We start from the raw sequence: 20,681 nt of genomic DNA on the forward strand, positions 1-20,681 counted from the left end.
TTTCATGAAACAAGAACCCAAAACTGTAGCATAGATCTGCTGGCACTGGCATTAAAGTTCACTTATAAAGCATCCAATACTGTGACCATAAAAGTGGCTGCGCTGTGAAAGGCTGTCATTGCTGTCAGGACTAATCACAATGTGTTGAGGGAATTTATCTAATATGTAAAAAATGAGTGTATTAGCGACATGTGCAAAAATATGTTTTTCTAAAACTATGTTGGCAAAAAAATAGTTTTTGTGGATTTAGTGATGAAAGCTTTTGGTTTTTCATAGTGATTTCCATCAGTTGTTCTTAATGCTGTGCAGCCTGAATGCCCAAAGGTCATGGGCACTCTGTGTTGGTTTTCAGCCTTGTCCTGTGTGTACAAAGATTTCTCTGGCTTCTCTGGATCTTTATTGGCACTGCTAACACACTGTATGTGATAAAAGTATTTGAGACTTCCTTCAAAGCTATTTGTTCATGCAGTCTTTTACAGAGTGAAAGTGAAATTAGAAAAACAAGTCCTCCACTTCACCTTCGATATTTGTTATGCTTTTTAAATTATTTGATAATTATTGGTTTCTGTTTCCGTTACGTTTTATCAAACAAGACCAAAACCCTTTTTAAATAAGAATGAAGTGTTCTCCCATTTTTTTCTTTGGCTGATCTTGTTAGTATTCTGCTCATATGTTTGCCCAGTTTCTTCATATTGATTCCAAAAACTTGTGTGTAATTTTCATGCGCTGATTGCATTTTGTGTGCTCTGAAGGGGATCTACCGTGTGAATGGTGCAAAGTCTCGAGTAGAGAAGCTGTGCCAGGCCTTTGAGAACGGCAAGGATCTGGTGGAGCTTTCCGATCTTTCTCCCCACGACATTAGCAATGTACTCAAACTGTACCTGAGACAGGTGGGTTGCTTTTGGTCATTAGCATAATGAGGTATTTCAGCTTTCATCCTGTGAAGGAGATGGCTAAAGTAGGCTTTGGATGACAAACTGCATTAATACTAAAAATGTGCATTTGTCTGTTTATTTTTGGCGCATAATTCCTGCCGCTTATCACCAGGGTGCTTATCTCTTTTCTATTTCTGTACCACTTGTGTATTTATGTCCATATTTTGGTTGCTGCTGTTTATTATCATCTCTGTTTCATTTGTTTATCTAATTCTTCCTCCGTACTTTCCAGCTTCCAGAGCCACTCATCCTCTTCCGCTATTATAACGACTTTATTGGTTTGGCCAAGGAGAGCCAGAGTATCATTGTGGAGGAACTGGAAGCACAGAGAGTTAATCCCACCACTGCGACCCCTGCGCAGGTTAGCGTCGAGCTCAATCGAGTCCTGTTCAAGATCAAGGATCTGCTAAGACAGCTGCCACCAGCTAATTACAAGACGCTGCAGTTCCTCATAGAGCATCTTCACCGGTAGGGAGGGCTGAATGGATTTCTGGGCATCCCATTACATACAACATATGGATGTGTTGCTCCTTTTTTTTAATAATAGTAGGAATGATCATTTCTTATCTGTTTCATTCTCCTTCCAGGGTGACGGAGCAATCAGAGGAAAACAAGATGACCGCCAGCAATCTGGGTATCATCTTTGGCCCGACGCTGATCAAGCCAAGGCAGGCCGATGCTGAAGTTTCCCTTTCTTCTCTGGTGGATTACCCTTATCAGGCGCTCATTGTGGAGCTCCTGATCAGACATTACCAGATGGTCTTTGACACGCCTCTGAGTCCTGTAAGTGGCACCTCGCCCACAGAGGTTGATGCCCAGACCCGCGCTAACACTCGCCTTATGCAACAGGACAAAGAGCAGCAGCTGATCAGGCACTCCAAGTCACTGGGAGACATTAAAGAGGTAACTGGTTTGCCAACACTACGATACATGAATGACACAGGATGTTGTAAATGTACAATGATAGTAAAGAGCTATTCTGTTATCTATATAGCGTGATAAAGTATAAAAACTATACACAGTACTCTTCTTGTTTAGCATGTGGTAGAGTGGTGGGTTGTTTTCTGTTCTTACTGTCTGTCTTTGTCTTGCAGTCGAGCTTAAAGGTGTTTAAAAGGCATTCGTCTATAATTCCTTCTTCACACTTATTGACTGAGGTTCAGGAGAGGATGCCAAGCCTTGATGGAAGCGATTTTGAACCAGGTCAGTATTGTCACAGTAATAGATAATTATTAAAATAACAATCATGTTGTTATTTTATCGTAAAAGTTTTATTTGTCCTCTTTTTAAAGCTGATGAAACTGATTCAGAGACCCTCAGTTTGTCGTCAAGTGTCCCTGAAGTCGCAAAATCTGGGGAGAGAGGCCTGTGTCGTTCTCATCACATCACAGTCACCAGGGTTCAGCTTCGACACCCTCGCAACAAGCTACCGTCACGGCCGTTTAGCATGCCGGCCGAACGGATACTTAACCGAAGCCAAATAGACGAGAATAACTCCCGGAACGCCACTGACCAAGATGACAGGAAGGGAAGCGGTTGCGACCAGTCCATCGAAGAAGTGGACGAGACTGAGAATACAAAAACAAGAGCGGCCACACATTTCCGGAGTACCTTTATCGACACCCAGACATTACGCAGAACTTGGGATAAACAATACAAACATGAAGTTGCCTCAAGAACTGTCAAAATTGAGGCCAGCTCATCCACAGAGAGTGCAGCAGTGGAAGGCTTGTCAACCTCTGTGCCATCAACCCTCTCCCTTGGAACTACTTACACAGTCGCAGTGCGACCCAACAGGACTATAAAAAGGGAAGATAATGTCACAAAGTATAGCCCCATTGCAACAACTTTCAGAGCCCCCAGAACTCTTCAGCCCCCCCCAGGAACCTTCTACAAGCCCCCATCGGGAAGCAAAGCTAAAGTCCTGCAGAATTGTGCACAAGCTAACAGTGCTGAGGAAGAAGATGAAGAGGAGGATGAGGAGGAGGATGAGGAGGGGGAAATAGGCATTGAGATAGAGGTGTCTGTAGATGAGCCCCTTGAGGAAGACGTTGAGATTGAACAGACAGCCATATCTCAGTCTCCCAGCTGTAGCCCTGAGGAAATGGACCAAAACCAGGCAAAACCAGTGTACCAGAGACTAAGGCCCAGGCGTCTTCCAGAGGTGGAACACAGAGAGGCACATTTTGTTTAAGCCACTTAAAGACATTGTTGTTAGAGCTCCGAGAATCACAATGTGTGTCACGTTAGGAGGAACACGCAGAAACATCTGCATTGACTCTGTAGAGAAAATGAGCAGATGTATGACTGGCACTGTGTAGATCTATTGTAAGTATTATGATATCTTTGATCCTCAAAAGAAAAAAAATGCACTTATAATGCTGTAAATTTTGATTCACAAATCATACATTTACCAATCACTTGCTCAGTATACTCTGGCACACAGCCAGGATATTTATAATTTTTGGATCTGTGCAATTTGTTTTTGTTTGAATATTTTGTGTAAAATTCTTACAGGTTCACGTATGTATGTTTCTATACCAAAAAAAGCCCTCGAGGCGTAACAATACTGCATAACGTTATGGAGATGTGTGGTGCACTTACCTGATAACGCTCTTTCACCATCAGCCTTCTGCCTGCACCGTTGAAGAGTGTTTTAAGCTGTTACAAGTAGTCTGTAATTAAAAACATTGCTAATATTTTTTTGCAATTTAACAACATCTGTTACGTGATGTACTCTGATGTCTGTGTTTGCGTTTGGTCATGTAAGGAAGCATCACTTACAAAGGGTATAAATCCACTCGTTTTTGTACTGCGTGGTGTTAAATGTGTCTGAAAAGCTTTTAGAAATGCTACAGGATTCTGACATGGCATTATTCTTCCTAATTTTAATATATGTACATTTTTTAATAGCCAAAGCTTTTTTTTCATTGTTTTTTTTTTTGTTGGTTTTGTTGTTGGTTGTTTTGTTTTGTTTGTTTTTTTACAATTTGAGTAGTTTTATCAATAACCTGAATCTTATGCTTTCTTTGTAAGTAATGGGAAGTGCATCATTTATTTAAATGGTATCTGTTTTTCATGGTAATGTACAAGCCTGGCACAGTGTTGAAAGTTCAGTGTAAGAAAACAGGTACATAAAACAAACACCCTTTTGTAACTTATTAAAATATATCTGACAACTTACAACAGTGATGGTCTTTTGTGCGTGTGTTTTTTTTTTTGTTTTTTTTTACAGGAATATTAATTTAATCTGTGTAATGCAATAAACTGAGTTCATGCAGTTTGTGCAGGATGATAATCTACGACTGGAGATTCAAGTTTTTGTTAAAATGTAAGGAAAATGTAAGAGTGATGGGATTATAATAGTGGTAGGATTATACCGCACTGTTAATGTCAGGTGGCCGGGTCATGCAGGCCTCTACAAATGGCAGAGAGGTGTTAGCAGGCTCCCAGCACTGAGAAAGGAGATTAAAACAATCTGCTTAACTATTCTGGAGGTCTGGAAACAAGCTGTGTTTGCAACCACAGCAAACAGTCTGTAGAATATGCAGAGTTATTTTGTTGTTATTGGCGATCAATCTACAGTACAGGTGCTCTTCTGAGGTAAGTGACAATTTAAGTTGCACTGTGTCCTTTGGATTATGGTGGAAGTATGTGGAAACAGTGAATGGATAGAGAATGTCATCATGATTGGAACTAAACTAGATTAAATGTATGGTGTGGCTGCACAGACAGTGTGGGATTTCATTTTATTTTATTTTGGGGGGATTGGCGTTAACCAGAAATTGTAGCGAAAGAGCGTTTGACAAGTCTATAATTGTAAATCTGACCATGTCAAGGTCTTGAGCTCATTAACCTCATTACTAAGCTACTGCTAGCTTTCACATGGATTTCTCACCAGATGAATGGACCGACTTGTGAGTTCATCGACAAAATTTAGCCTTTCAAATGCAAATTGCATTTTAGAGTCATGAGTAGTTTTGTAAGACAAAAGTTAGCCTTACTTGGCCCGTAAGATGTTTTATGGTCTGGTTCAATACAGATTTACTGGCTATAGCCAGCCCCTGCGGGGGTGAAAAGGAGGCACCATGGGGGCAGGAAGACAGGTCAGACTCCTGCTGTGGAAGAACTGGACCATCCGCAGGAGGCAAAGGGTAAAAGCTCCACACTCCAGTTGTCCCAGTAAAGGCTAAGCTATGCCTCCAGAGCTTCTGACCCCACCAGTTCACACATTACTAAATATATCTTTCATTTTTTTAATGCATATTATACAGTGCAAGTCTTTTTTTTATGCGAGCCCAGAATATACTTAAAAACTAACGCATCTTTACTGATTTTGTCCCAAACTGGGGTTGGTAAGAGTGGAGAATTTGTCAGATTGATAGAAACCACAACTAAAACTGGAAAACCTGCTCATTTAAAAGATGTTGTCTGTTTTAACCAGGTACGTTTGTTCATGGAGATCTTGTGGCCTGTTATGCTGTTCATGGGGCTGGTGTGGCTACGAAAAGTAAATCCACTTTATCGCCAACATGAATGTGAGCAAACAGTTCTTCGCTGGAAAATATTAGCACAGCCCGCTGAGACAGAAAAACAATATCCTCTGTATCTAGTGCAATTCATAAATGTTCTCATCCGCCTCAGGTCATTTCCCCAATAAAGCCATGCCCTCTGCTGGGGTCCTGCCATGGATCCAAGGAATCTTCTGTAATGCCAACAACCCTTGTTTTCAATACCCCACCCGTGGTGAATCTCCTGGCCTGGTGTCCAACTACAACAACTCCATGTAAGCATCAACTGTAGGCTGGCAGTGGGAAGAGTTTTGGATTCGTATTAAGTGTCTGATCTAAGATGAACAGGCAAAATTATTAAGTCGAGTGAAAGAGATGAATCTAGGTATTTAGCCTTAATAATAATTGTTAATATTATGGCCTTCCTCCTCAGATTGGCTCGGTTCTATTCGGATGCTGAAGAGCTTCTTTTTACGGACCCAGAGTTTTTGCAGCTTGGTCGCCTATGGAGGGAGCTCAATGCTATGAGCAACTTCATGGACACGCTACGTATTCATCCTGAAAAAGTCTCAGGTCAGTGCTCTGGGCTTTCATCAACATCCAGCAGAAGCCTTTAGAAGTAAATCCACGGTCAGAAAGGTTCATTTATAAAGTTCTTTCATTAAAGCAGTGGAATAAAAGCTTTTTTCTGAACAATGGTTTAAAATAAGTAGTTTATTGAAATCTTTATATACTCCATGAATACAATCAATATCAAATCAGTCGTGCCTCTTGCAGATCATACAACACGGGTGTCGTTTACTTCAGATGCCTTTGCTTTTTTTAGGGGAATTGTGACTCATAAGATGTTGATCTTTTAAAAGTTGAACACGTCGCCTGGTAATCGCAGTTTACATCACACCTCACATTCTTTCCCATCAGTCTGTCTGTGGTGTCTGCGTGGAGTAACACGATTACATCACAACGGTTTAAGACCGGCTCGCAAAGTAAGCTGCTTACTTTTGCTGCTAGCACGCTGTTTATTTGGTGGGAAAGCAATTCATATACCACCCCTCACACTCCCAGAAACACTCATCCCATCTCAAGGGCCTGCATGCAGACTGCGCTCTGTTCATATATACGTGTGCACTGTACATATGCCATGCTTCCCTACTGGCAAAATAAACCTTTATGATGGGAGTGGAATGGAGCTGAGTGCATTCCAGGCTTTGAATGATTATGTCTGGCTGCTCTCTGTGCTGCCACTTTCATGCAGAAATATGTAGATGGACTAACCAGAGGTGGGACCAAGTCATTGTTTTGCAAGTCTCAAGTAAGTCTCAAGTCTTTATCCTCAAGTCTCAAGTCAAGTCTCAAGTAATGTCAGGCAAGTCAGAGTCGAGTCTCAAGTCATTGGTGTAAAAGTCCGAGTCAAGTCACAAGTCTGAAACTTTGAATTTCAAGTCCTTTCGAGTCTTTAAAAAAAACAAACGAAAAAATAATGTTGCAGTTATGCTAAATGTAAATATTAGACCATGTAATTTTAAAATCTGTGTTTTTCTCAACACGTACAAAATAGTGAACTTAGAAAATATACACAAATTGTGAAATTGCACCTCTTTAAAATGCAGCTCAATTAAACTTAGCTCCAAGAATAATTTTCACCGACAGTTCTGAGATAAGCTGCATGTTATTCTTGGATGCGGTTGTAGGACCAGCTTTAAAATCGCATGACAAAAATATCATACACATTAAAAAAAACTGCATCACCAACGTAGCCTGGAAAACATTTGCTAGTTAGATGAAGTCAGCTATCTCATCTTAGCATATTTATATGCATATTTATAATTATACGGTTCTTGGAGTGAGTGCATACACTCATGAAGTTTAGTAACTTCAGGTCACTGCAACAAGCCCAGGTACAGTTTACCGACGGATGGGTGCAGGACCTTGAAATGCACCGTGTAGAAAGTAAAGACCATCGTACATATCATAAGTTTACCAGTCTCACAAATCGTCTTCATAAATACACATTCGTTAACCGTTTATTAATAGGACCTTTGAGCTCAACGGTAATTAATTAGCAGTGGAAATAATTTCTGGTAGCATCACAGAAATGTAGCAGTGACAATAATATTGTATGCTGTAATCGTACTGGGCAATTAGTGATACAAAAAACCTGTTTTATCCTGTGAATAAAAGTATATGTTTTTGTCAATGTACCATAATAACAGAAGCGAAACGCAATATTGTGTCAGGACAATTTACTATTTATGCACAATAAATAAAGGAGCATAACGCGACAATTTCTGTTCAGCGCCAGACTTACTTGTAACCTATATCACCAGTTATGTTGTGAAAATGACGTATTAACTACAACAGCAGACTGACCTTCGTGTAAATGCTTGGAGCAGAGTAACCTGTGAGCTGGAGTGTTCTGGGACGTTATATTTGATCTTTGAATGGCTGCAATCCAGGCCATCCGTCGCGTCTTTGTTACTTCGGAAACATGGCTCGAACAATTTCTCTTCAACGACGTAATCCGATAACAACCGATCTCTTTACCCGTCGGCTTCCCGTGGCTGTCATGCGACCGGCTATTGCAGTTAATAATACAACAGCTTCTTGACATTTTTGTGTTTCTTTTTATCGCTGTGTGACTGATTTTAATTGAAAGCCTGCGTGCGCTAGTACCGCTTGCCACGAGTTCCCAGAATCCTTTGCGGTTCTACCCGTGAATGACGTCACATTTTCAATCTCCATATAATATGCATGTTAAATTTTATATTTGGGGTAAAATATCAAGTCTTTTCAAGTAAACCGGTTCAAGTCCAATTCAAGTCCCAAGTCATTGGTGTAAAAGTCCAAGTCAAGTCACAAGTCTTAGAACATTTTTTCAAGTCAAGTCTAAAGTCATAAAATTAATGACTCGAGTCTGACTCGAGTCCAAGTCATGTGACTCGAGTCCACACCTCTGGGACTAACAGAGCTAACAGAGATCCACATCCACATTCCACTCGTGTTCCCATGAGCCCCGGGAAGGAAAACTAAATCACGTTGAGAATAAAGTTATATAAATGACGACTGTGACTCATGGATATTAAACAGGAAAATAGTCCGACCTCTTTTTCACACATCTGGCATTATTAGCAAGCAGAATCATGATCCACGTGCACTGTTGTGCCAAACATATTTGCTTTGCATTTTACATTGTGAGCCACGCGCAGCTCATTTTGATGTTAAGTGGGCTGGATGAGTAAAACTCACCTTTGTGTAAGTGTAAAGATTCATTCAAAGATTCAATTTCTAAGATGTCTTAATATAAGAAAAATCAGTGCAGTTTCAACAGTACAGACTTTCTACACAACAAGGAAATGTTGCTGTAGAATTATTCCTTAGACCCTTCTGTAACTATGAAAAAGAAAGTTTTTATCAATCGAAAGAAAATATCCTGGTTTTTTTGTCTTTTACTGCTCAGATAACTTTTCTGTCATTTAGTTGTTTTTCATCTGCTACTTAATTACTTAATGTTGGGGGGTCTTTATCAACAGGAAATGCTATAAAATCTATGAAAATATAGCTAAAACTCCAAGATTTAACCTCTCATTTACTTTTTCCAAAGCCATTGGAGTCTTTGCCGAGCTGATTCTGGCTCCCATGCCTTATGTTTGACAACCCTGCTCAATTGGCTTCTCTTATTACTCTTTTTCATGTTTGATTTCATTTTACGTATTTGTTATTCACATTAGTATATGTGCATTTTAGGAATTCCAGAGTTCACAGGCAGGGAGTGGCAGAAGTGATCAGGAACGAAAAAAAAGAGACAGAGGAGGAGAAAAGAAAAAGGGGAAAAATAAGGAAATATTTGAGATTAAACCTCTTGGCTAAAACATATTTAGAATTGTCTTGATACAGCAGTTACTGCTAGTATTTTTCTTTAATGACATCAATAACACACACACACACACACACACACACACACACACACACACACACACACACACACACACACACACGTTTCAGCTTTGTTTGTTTAATTTGTGTTTATCTCAAACCATGTTCATCAGGGGCACAGCCTGGATAAAAGCCAAAACAGCACTTTGCCTGGCAATGCAGCCTTCATTCATGCACAGACAGGCTACTGGAAATTGTGTCATTTAATGAAACACATTTGTCACAACTTGCCCAATATGTGTTACTATGAAACTAAGCTTTTTCCAACTTGTCCAGTTTATCCAGTTCCATATCAAACAGCGAACAGTTATCTATCTAGCCATGACAGTCATTCACCGTGAAAGGTTAAAGACAGTTAAAGACATGAAACCGTTCTTATGATTTTTCCATTACACCGACTGCCTCTGTTTGTCTACAGGTCGAGGGGTAAAAGTGGAGACTATCCTGAAGGATGACGAGACTCTGACGTCATTCCTCCTCAGAGACATTCCTCTGACCGAGTCTGTAGTGTATCATCTAGTTAATGCCCAAATCAGGCCTGAACAGGTACGCGGGTGCTCACACACATGCATAAACACACGCACACAGCCAAGGGTACACAGTGTGACATTTTACCATTAAGAAGTCAAGACACTGATATTGCTTCATACCACCAAGGCAAGGATTCTGGTGGAGTACAGTATGGAACAGAAATGGTAATATGACACAGTAAAGGAAGAAAAACAAGGGAAATATACAGGCGATCAGTGGTCATGACAACTGCAAATTAACCATCATGAAATTGACCACGGCCCATTGTTAGTCAGTAGTTACCAGTTTCAGTCATCATGCAAATGTACTGTTTATAAAGCTGGGGAAACTTGCAGCCAGCTGAGACTGAAGATGCCACTTGGATGTCCAGATGTATCCAAATACAGATGAACAGGACTTGGTTACCTGGGTGATTAAGCATGCATCACGACAATATACAGATGTTTAATTCAAGACATAGAATAAAAGCTAACAGACAAAAGACGTCACGGCGCAGTGACATACACATCAGATTGCTTCTGTTTTTGCTGATGTCATCTGAATCTGCATAAATCTGCTTTTTTCCAGTTTGCTTTTGGAGTCCCGGACTTGCATTTAAAAGACATTGCGTGCAGCCTCAACTTGCTCGAGCGATTCCTCATTTTCCCCAGCCGTCGAGGACTCTACGCAGTTCGCAACGCCATGTGCATCCTCACTCCACAGCGACTACAGATCATTGAGTACAAATTCTACGCCAATGTCGACTTTTTCAAACTTTTCCGGCTGGTGAGTGTTAGTTTTGTTCTTGATTTTAGAGAGCTGACATGGAAATCACCAAGGATCACTGGCTTACCTTTTAAAAAATAGTTGCACAATTTAAATTTCATTCTGGCTCAGTTAAACTGGGAGCACTCAGTCTGTAATTACATCTTTATACCTTTGACTAAACTATCTATTGTGCACTGAATGGATACACTTAATACCACAATTTGGCAGTGATCTGGTTGGTTCATGAATAGGCCGTATAGAGCTGTATTTGGATACATCCAGTTTGGGATCTTGCCATGTTTAAAAATTCATTTGGGTAAGTCAGCCATGTGCTGGCTAAGCGACTTGAGGTCAAGCTGGCAAAGGGCAGTGTAGGATTTGCCAGGATATGATTTCAAAAACAGTTATCAAACAGTATCATAAACTGCTGTGTTTCTAATTCTTACATACATGTAGTTGGCAACCAACAAAAACACACTTGAGTAAAATATGAAGTAAATGAAGTAATCAAGTAACATGACTAGATTGTACCACGAGTTTCTAGTATATTGTAAAAACAACAAGAGAAAAACAGTAAGAGGTACCGTCATGTTTACCATGATGCATGATTATCCACCTTCAGCTCAGTATGTCCCATCATGCTTTAGCACGTTTTGTGTTTTAGACTCTGATTGCACTGCATTCATAGTTTGTCCTCCAGATCAAAACCCAACAAGCTGACACACGCCTATTGTTGCCTGACATACCTCCTGTTCAAAGTCAGGAGATGCAAAGGATAAACAGATGTTAGTATTTTTATTAGAGCTATGACTCATGGGGTGGGGCAAAACAAAAATTCTCTGGGAAATGCAAAAAGCAAAGCAAACAAGGCGTCGTTCCCCAGGAATGTACAATGTCAAATACACTACTTTGTGTGGTGAAAGATGGCTTTAATTTTTCCTTATGTATTTGATGAGCTGTAATTACCTCATAAAAATGAAGTGTCTATCAACATGCTTTAAGTAGGCAGTAGTGATACAAACAGTTTTTAAAGGAGCAAGCTTTGGCCAGCGAGACAGACTTAGCCTCTTTCTTTGATTAGCTTAGGTTAGAGACAGTGCTTTCTTTAGAATAAGTAAGAGTGAGAGTAAACACAAACCATAAAAAAGCAGCTGAAAACAATGGACACCCTCTGCCTTATATTCATCCAGGTGCAGGAATATGGGACTGGGCCAAGTGATCTTAACTGTATGAACCTGTCTGTCCGCTAATTCTTTTAAGCCTCAATCCCTGTGTTCTTGCCACTCTGTCCACTCTTAATACCATTATTTTTAACCTTATCCTCCATTGTTTGTTGTGTAGTTTGACTTCAGGCACAGGAATAGCTTAAAATATTACTGCCTTGCTTTAGAAATGAATTTCACTCAAACCACACATCCTCCCATTTAGTGTCCGCGTGCACTGAGATAGGAACATATGTCAAAGCGGAAGGATGTTTCCACTGGTGATTCTGTGTCTTGGCCTTCTTCTGCTTCCTGAACCTTTAGCCTATTGTGTTGTGAACTTTCTGGAAGCTCTCTCGGCAAACCAGCAAGATCCTTGGTAGAAGGTAGTACTCAGATGAACATAAGAAAAGAGTTTTACAGATGGTTTTCAAAATTCTGTTTGCATCACATAATATCACCATGTCCTCATAAGACAGTGGCTTTATGGGAAATGTGTTCATTTTGAGAAGTACAATACTGGAAGTTTACAGCTTTTGTATGAATGCAAAAGCAGAAAATGTTCATTCATTTGTATTTCTCATTAGCTTCCTCTTGTACTGGACAATCACTCAAAAGGCATCGACATTCACTTCTGGGTCCGGGTTGTCTCCTCTGCCTCGGACAAACTGAAAGAGGTAAGCCCCGGCTCCAGCAGCTCAATTCAAAAGTTCACCGCCTGCTATTTTTAGTTGTCAGGAAACAGTTGCTTCCTCTGGCCTGGCTTTTTACGCAAACAGACAGTAGGGGGATATTATCTAGTGCGTATAAGGAAGGCTAAATTCAGAACATGGCATTTTAGCCCCCCAAAAACAGCAAAAGCAGATAGATCATCATTATGGGACCGTTCACTGGAAAAACGCCCCCCAAACATAGCAAAAAAGACCTAGGCTGCAAGGACAGGTAAAAGTCTCCAATCAGCATAGATTAAAAAACCCTGGTGATGAATGATTGTGTTAGTGTATGTGTTTCTCTCACTAAAAAGTCTATGAACATGATTTTTCACTTATTTTAATTGCTGTCATTGGAAAAACAATTTTTTCACACCTTAGCAGGCCTCAGCTTAGTGATTGCCAAAGAGCCAAATTTATTGTACGAGTGTGACTTAAAGTTAGAATTAGGCGTGCTCACAAACTACCATTTATGTCTGTATGTGGAAATACTATTTTGTTTGTTGTGGATGTTTCCATGGGACATTCATTGAAACTGACAGTCTGGCATCCTGTTGGCGAGACACTTGTCTCTCTCAGGACTATAGAGAGCGTATGATCCAAGTGGAAGGCATTAAAATAAACTCATTCTTTCTTCTTTTTTAAAATTAGACATTAAATATTTGTCAAAAGTTCCAATAATTGTTGAGTTATGCACCTGCCAGCTGTTATTTAGATATATCATAACTGACTAATGTTGATACGTATGCTAATCATGTGTAAAGGATACGGGATATTTAGTCCTCTGTAGAGGGTAGCTTGATATAACAGAGCCCCCTTTCTCTTTTTATATTTATTGTATGTATTAAGATCTGTAAAAATCTTTTTTTTTTATAATATTGCACATGTCAGTTTTAAGTAATTTAATATCTCAGACACTAAAACGTTTAACAAGTTAATATGGAAGATGTAGAAGACTGCAGCCGGGTTACACATAATCTCGAGGATATTTTTAATGCAGTGTTTTAGTGGCTGTGCTGACCCTGTAATAAGAGGATAAAATATATGGACAAAAGTACACATTACACCTACAGGAGCTGCTCAGCCAGGAAGCTGCTGGCACACAGTTTTTGTGATGATAGTAGTGCGAGATGAGGTTTGGAACATCTGGCCACTTTTATGCACTTCCATTTACTGTTTACAGCTGATCATGGAATATCTAGGAGGGAAGAAGGGCTTTAACAAATGTTTGTAAAGGCAGACTGGCTAGTGCCTGATTGTATACACTCTGGCAATGGAGCTGAAAACACCTGAAGGTGTATACTTTTTCCCATCAGGTGCATACTGTTTACACCTATGACAGAAACTGGATGTGTAAAAAACACATTTACACCAGCCTATTTATAGATTTCTGCTGAACATATCTTTATCATTAGATAACTGCTAGATTATATCTAAAAGTTTTCATCTTCTTTTTTTGTTTGTTGAAGCTTGAATGATTCTTCTTATCTCTCTGCAGTTGTTCCAGAAGAGTAGCTTCAGGGAGCTCATCCAAGTCGTGACTCCTCTCTTCCAGAAAAATCTGTCTTTCAGGGAAGTGATGGCTGCCGCCTCCAGCCTTGTATGCGGGTACACTGAGGGGGCTTTCTCCCGAGTCACCTCCTTTAACTGGTATGAAGACAATAACTACAAAGCCTTCCTGGGTATCGGCACTGGGTGGGCACAGGACCGTTACACATATGATAACAGCACCAGTGAGTACACCATGTGTATGTGTGTATATGTGTGTATGTATGTGTTAGTCCCCGTAGGGAAATTGCTCCTCTGCATTTAACCCATTCACCTATTGAAGCAGTGGGCAGCCACCAATGCAGCGCCCGGGGAGCTGTGTGTAGGGACGGTACCTTACTCAGGGGTACCTCAGGGTAGCCGTTCAGTAGAGTCGAACCCACGACCTTCCAATCATGAGGCAGCTACTCTACCTATTGAGCTATCCCTGCCCGTATACATATACATCTGTATTACCTTGTATGACAGACCAAACTAAAAGTACTGTTCTTGAGACTGCTGCCGTTCTTTTTTGGAGTAACCTTTAGTTTGCAAACCCTCTAGTTTTGTATAAGAGTTGTGATTTTAACCCACTTTGCTGATTTGCAAATTCTCTTAAAAGCCATATACAAATATGGAAGTTTCTTGGAGAACTGGGCTCAGATCTTCTGTGGATTTAGCACATGGTCTCCCAATACTTTTTTCTCTTCATGCTGTGGAAGGAAGAACTCCAGCAATGTGTTGACCATGATAAGAGGCTTTTTTGTTAGATCATCACCTACTATAAAGTTAATCCAGTTATCCATAATCCAGTTAACTATAAAGTTAAAGCCAGTGTTGCTGGAGTTTTCAGCTGTCAGTCGTGTTCCTGCTTTATGCAGTTTGGAAGTGGAGGAAGTTGCAGCAGCATTTCTTTACTTTCACCGTCTCTGCATGTGGATTGCCCATTGTCAGCTGGATAATGGGCTAAAACAATGGATGGATTGATGCATGGCTGAATGACTGAAAAACTGGCTGCTCTCATCTTTATCAGCAAATTTTAACTTGATCTCCACCCTGCCCAACCTATGCAACACATTTAGATGAGCATAAAAATAATTATGCACTCTGTAATTGGTTTCCAAATAATTCTTTGTGCCATGGCATCTTTGATAGGGTTCTGTTTAAGTGCCTAGCTTGACCTATATTGCAACAGCTTTTACATAACAAATAATCTTTCCCTTCAGCTCCTTTCTGCAATGACCTGATGAAAGAACTGGAGTCCAACCCTGCCACCAGGATTGTGTGGAACTCTGTGAAGCCCATGCTGATGGGACGGATCCTCTATGCCCCTGACTCTCCAGCTGTCAGAAAGATCATACAAAATGTAAGCGGCATTTAGGAGATGACAGGTGGAGCTCATGGTGTCAAACCAAAACCTTGTTCTATGGAATAAAAACAGCTTTTAAATTGTTTTTAATGAGCTCTGACTGGTGATTCTGTGTGTTTTTATGCAGTTTTTATATCCAGCTTTATATCTATTCAAAGTAAAGTATGTTTGGCTAATAAATGCACCTATTTGAGCAGTTCAAAATAATTGCCCAAACAAGTGCTTGGAGGTGTTTTATAGGATGGCTGATAGGAGGACTTTGGCAGCAACAGTTGAGATATTTTATTATAATTCAGCCACATGTGCTTCAGAGATTTCAACTATAGCAGGTATGTTGTATTGATTCACATAACACAGGTGCCATACAGTCAGCAAGTTAAAGCGTAGCTTGATGTATTTATTGCCTGGTAGATTCCAACTCTGATACTAATACGTGAGGGATTTATTGCACATTTTGTACATTTTAACAGTGAATACTCGAAATAACTTGGCAGTTAACAGGATTGAACCAAGTAAAGAGACATAGTTAAAACATCTAAAAAACTGAAAATTTCTTGTATCACAGATAACCCCCTTTAGATGATTTGTTTTACTCAGTAACCTCCATGTCTTTGTTTGTCTTTTGGAGCAGCGTCCACTGTAGTGAACAATGCATTTTCCTTCAAAAGGGGATCAGCTTTCATCAAGTCATGTCCAACCTTTTGTGTCTAGATGTAGATACGTGTTGGTCAAAGGCCTTTGAGGGGCGGGGGTGGGTTGGTAGCGGTCATGGATGGTTTGATCGCAATGCAAGAGCACAAGCTGATCGGCTATGGTGAAACCACGGCGCAGTCTAATGGCGCCGTGGCCTTTTTAACTGTTGTGTAAGCAACAAAGTGTCTCCTTAAGGATGTGTGATCGGACACAAAAGAGACACACAAAAACGTGCGTTTCCCCCTTCCCAACCTTTAATGACCTCTTTGTTTTCCTCTTCTCTCAGATTGCGAACTTGATTGGTCTAGGAATGTAATGAGCAAGGGGTTAATCCATTACTTTACAAGACTGAAAACATAGCCTCTATAGGCTCTTTGTTGTCATGCTCTCAGCTCCTGTCATGCATCAGTGTGTTTCATAAGAAAGCGAAGAACCATGCGCTTAAACATATGTTATCACGCTTTATGTGACTGCCCTTGTTTTATGTAAGCCACGTAGGTCTTGTCTGTACTGTATCCTGCTGTTACCGTGCTTATTTTTCATTTGTTACACTGTAAGAATTTATCTTAAAGTGCAAAGTCACATACTTCAGAGCCTTCTTTTTACTGGAAAGCATAGATAGAGGCGTATTTATTCTGTGAGGGCACAATCAACATCCACTTTTATCTTTACAGTGTCTCTTACATTAGATGCATCATATGTGCTGCTGTGTCTGTATAGATATTCATATTCAAAGTTGCACGTCAGCTACTCGAAAGATACTTTGATTGCTTTCTTTGATAAAATTATGGAACTAAGTAATCCCCCCTAGCTCCCTTGTTCTCCCCTTTTGCCTGCTGTTTTCAAACTGCCTCATGGGCTGAGGAAGCACTCACTTGTGGGAACCTGACTGGGATTCACTGGGCAGGCTGAATGCATTCAGCCAGTTGTCACCAACAGCCTCCATTGTCACCCCAGCTCCATTGTCCCCATTGTCACCCAAAATCAGACACACACAAGGGGAAGGCGTTTAATTGGGTGTACTCTTGAGTGCTTTCATCCCCCACTGCACACGGCTGAATGCTGAAGTAGCCAGCCTTGGGTGTGTGCCACACAAAGCACTGTAGCGTACCCATACGCACATTCAGGGTTTTAACGATAAGCGTGTGGTAAATATTTGTTGCACAGTTGCCGGTTATCTATACAGGCCGACAGGAATTCTTTGTGTGAGAATGTGTGTGTTGTCTTTGCTGATCCTGTTTTCACAGGGAGTTTAATGTGGGAATGGTATGTAGCGGGAGATTAGGAGATCTGTGACAGAGTGTGTGTTTGAATGTCTGAATGTTGTGTACACACGTGCAGATTTAATGAATTCTTCTGTATATTGTTTGAACTGTGGTTGTGTTTGTACCTGTTCCTATGTTACTGATTGTTTTTCCATTAAGATATGGGGAACAGTTTGAATAGATTTGCCTCGCTTTGGCTAACGCTTTCCAACTACTGACATGCACATTTGCATGTCTCCCGTAGGCTAACACTACCTTTGAGGAGCTGGAGAGGCTGAGGACTATGGGGAAGGCCTGGGAAGAAGTTGCTCCTCAGATCTGGGCTTTCTTCCAAGATGGAGTCCAAGTCAAGATGGTCCGGGTAGGGTACTGTGTGAATGAAAAGGTGTCAGTGATTGAGGCTCATTTAACATCAAAAGATAACCACAGAGTAGATTAACAAAATATTAATGTCCTAATAAAGTGACCTGTCTTCAACAATCTAGTACCTATCAGTCTAATAACGTTAGATAACAGTAACATTATTGCATGCTTTGTTCTTGTCTTGGCAGGATTATCGTGTTCCTACTGGTTCTTGCTTCTGTTAGTGGGGAAAAAATAGTTAAGTAAGTGTGATGACCCTTCTTCCTTTCATTTCAGGACACCATCCGTAATCCTTCTGTGATGGATTTCATCGACCGGAGTCTGGAGATGGCGCCTTTCTCCTCCAAACACATCCTCAACTTCCTGCACAGCGGCCCCCCAGAGGAACGCCCAGATGACGTGCCTGATTTTGACTGGCGGGACATCTTCAACCTTACAGACCGGGTGATTCGGATGCTTAACCAGTATGGGGATGTGAGTGGCTGTTGCTTTTTTCTTGGGGAATTTAGCATTTCCTTCCTGCGGTCACCTCTCCAGTACCAGTCTTCTGTTTTTGTGAAGTGTGTATCAGTGTGTGGAATTATACTGACTTGTCAAAGGGAGCTTGGCGTTTCTAGATGAATCCAAAGTGTCAGAATAATTTTTGCAGAGTGTTTTTTTTTACCTTTTCACCTGTCTGACTTTGACAGTAAGAGCGCAGACTGTTGTGCAATTTTCACTTCACCTGAAAAGGTGACAGGCTTTTTCATGACATAATCCAATTATCCACAGGTCCTGTCACCCGCTGATTTCAGTGCCCTGGTTACCTAACCGCTACGTGCTCAATGCAACCCTTGACATGATCTAAACATTTAGATAGTGTCTCTGGGAACTGTAATTTGTCCCCCTGTCCAAAGACATGGAAATCCACCCAGGTGGGCCTGAGCCAGAGCAGCAAACTGGCTGTCAAGTCTCTTTTGTTTACTGCTGATTGAGAGGGAGGGTAAAATAAAAGAAAAGCATCACAGACCATCTCTTGTGAGTGCCCTCCACTATGAGTGGGCCAATGTGTTTGAAACAAAGTTACCCATTTCCCTGTACAGGCTGAGCAGGATGAGAGGCCTATCACACTTGGGGGTGACACTGGGGTATCTGGGGGCATGGTTGGGTAGATCGTTGGTGCTCTGTGTTTTTGTCCAAGTTGAAGCTTACAGCACTTCTGTGTGACAGCGAGAGTGGGAACGATTGAGGCCGATTAGATACAGCTGTCACTCTGTCCACCATCCTTTATAAAGAGGCAACAATGAACGTGAGCTTGATGGCTGGCTGAGTCAGGTTGGTGGCACGCATTCAGATCTCACCACCCAGTTGGGCTGCAGTGTTGTTAGTTGGATGCTTGATTAAATGAAGGGGAGGCCTTTTGGATATGGAGTAGTTTTCAGTACGTGTTCTGGATAATGGGTTTATAAATGCATACTGTAGATGAATATACGTGGATGCATATGTGTGTTTGCACACAAAGAGGTAAATATTTTTGCTGTGGCGGGATCCCTTTTGAAACCAGGCTCTCCCTATTTGCATTCACTTACAGTGAATCGCTGTATCAGACACGGTTTTCAGTGAAGAGACAACCACTGCAATGCCACTGCACATGTGTGAAGATACACACATGTCTTTGTGACTCACTAGCCTCTGTTGTCTTTAACATTCGAGCTATTCTGTTAGGTTTGGTTTGAGTAATGGCAGTATTTGTCTGTCCCTATGGAGCAGCCACAAATGAAGTTTTGATATTCATAGTTCTCCAAACTGATTGAATTCAAGACGACTCTGGTAATGTACTTTTCTCTAGCACCACCTGCAGATTAAAATTTTCATTTTTGTAAAGACAGTCATGATTTTCAGTCATTTTTTTCCCTTTTGTCTTCTTATAACTTTTACTGAAGACTTTTACACCAGTTAAAAGTTTATCCTGTACGTTTTTATTCATTTGGTAAATGTTCATTTGATTTAACTTGTCGAGGTTCCAAACCTTATTGACCATAAAGACAGGTTAGGATTAAACACAAAGTGTTTATACACCATTTTGCATTTAATCATCATTATTAATCTCTGGTGGAGGTTTCTTCCTGTTAAAAGGGAGTTTTTCCTTCCCACTGTCGCCAAATGCTTGCTCATAGGGTGTCGTCTGATTGTTGGTATCTTTACCTTTCAATGTAAAGCGCCTTAAGGCAACTGTTCTTGTGATTTGGTGCTATATAAATAAATTTGAACTGAACTGAATTTTTGATAAATGTTCATTGACTCCTCTGGTAAACTCAAGCATTGACGGCACGACCTGTTAGGAAACTTATTTTGAGTTTTTGAGTTGATGACTGTTTCTCTTCTGTTCCCTCTCTCGCTCCCAGTGTGTGATTCTGGATAAATTTGTGGCTCTGCCTGATGAGGATACCGTTACGTATCGGGCGTTAGGAATGCTGGAGGACAGAAAGTTCTGGGCAGGCCTCGTCTTTGTAAATATGTACTCCTGGACTACTAATCCCCCGCCTCATGTTAAGTTCAAGATCCGTATGGATATTGATGCAGTGGAACGCACCAATAAGGTCAAAGACAGGTTAGGATGAAATTCTACTTAATTTTTATTTAGTGTCGCACAGTAAACACATAGGAGCTAAATATGCGTGTATTCCTCAGGTACTGGGATCCAGGCCCCAGAGCTGATCCTATGGATGACCTCCGTTACGTTTGGGGTGGCTTCGCTTACCTGCAGGACATAATAGAGCATGCCATCATCAGGACACAGACAGGAAAGGAGCGGCCGCTGGGTGTTTACCTACAGCAGATGCCCTACCCTTGTTACGTGGATGATCTGTTAGTGGAATTATTATAATTAAAGAATGCAAATAATTACATTTAACA

General features: G+C 40.8%; 2 protein-coding genes across 5 annotated transcripts in view; both read left to right on the plus strand.

Moving 5' to 3' along the window:
* The window catches only part of arhgap29a (Rho GTPase activating protein 29a), a 33,068-nt gene extending 28,947 nt beyond the window's left edge, over positions 1–4,121 (plus strand). For both annotated transcript variants that reach the window (XM_086306970.1, XM_086306971.1), the window contains 5 exons: positions 753–890; positions 1,168–1,403; positions 1,523–1,838; positions 2,030–2,138; positions 2,228–4,121. In XM_086306970.1, the coding sequence (XP_086163096.1) occupies positions 753–890; positions 1,168–1,403; positions 1,523–1,838; positions 2,030–2,138; positions 2,228–3,129 (1,701 nt within the window). In that variant the 3' untranslated portion in view covers positions 3,130–4,121. The remainder of the gene's footprint in view (positions 1–752; positions 891–1,167; positions 1,404–1,522; positions 1,839–2,029; positions 2,139–2,227) is intronic.
* Positions 4,122–4,380: 259 nt separating this feature from the next.
* The window catches only part of abca4a (ATP-binding cassette, sub-family A (ABC1), member 4a), a 32,945-nt gene continuing 16,644 nt past the window's right edge, over positions 4,381–20,681 (plus strand). For all 3 annotated transcript variants that reach the window (XM_086306967.1, XM_086306968.1, XM_086306969.1), the window contains exons 1-14: positions 4,381–4,538; positions 4,978–5,089; positions 5,380–5,473; positions 5,580–5,721; positions 5,880–6,019; positions 9,798–9,925; positions 10,478–10,675; positions 12,447–12,536; positions 14,068–14,302; positions 15,323–15,462; positions 17,668–17,784; positions 18,063–18,260; positions 20,171–20,376; positions 20,457–20,633. In XM_086306967.1, the coding sequence (XP_086163093.1) occupies positions 5,024–5,089; positions 5,380–5,473; positions 5,580–5,721; positions 5,880–6,019; positions 9,798–9,925; positions 10,478–10,675; positions 12,447–12,536; positions 14,068–14,302; positions 15,323–15,462; positions 17,668–17,784; positions 18,063–18,260; positions 20,171–20,376; positions 20,457–20,633 (1,931 nt within the window). In that variant the 5' untranslated portion in view covers positions 4,381–4,538; positions 4,978–5,023. The remainder of the gene's footprint in view (positions 4,539–4,977; positions 5,090–5,379; positions 5,474–5,579; positions 5,722–5,879; positions 6,020–9,797; positions 9,926–10,477; positions 10,676–12,446; positions 12,537–14,067; positions 14,303–15,322; positions 15,463–17,667; positions 17,785–18,062; positions 18,261–20,170; positions 20,377–20,456; positions 20,634–20,681) is intronic.

Source organism: Aulonocara sp. 'chitande type north' Nkhata Bay, linkage group LG9 (genome assembly GCF_057382095.1).
Source record: "Aulonocara sp. 'chitande type north' Nkhata Bay isolate Kocher_YH1m ecotype deep benthic linkage group LG9, A_spYH_male_GT1.1, whole genome shotgun sequence".
NCBI classification, from domain to species: domain Eukaryota; kingdom Metazoa; phylum Chordata; class Actinopteri; order Cichliformes; family Cichlidae; genus Aulonocara; species Aulonocara sp. 'chitande type north' Nkhata Bay.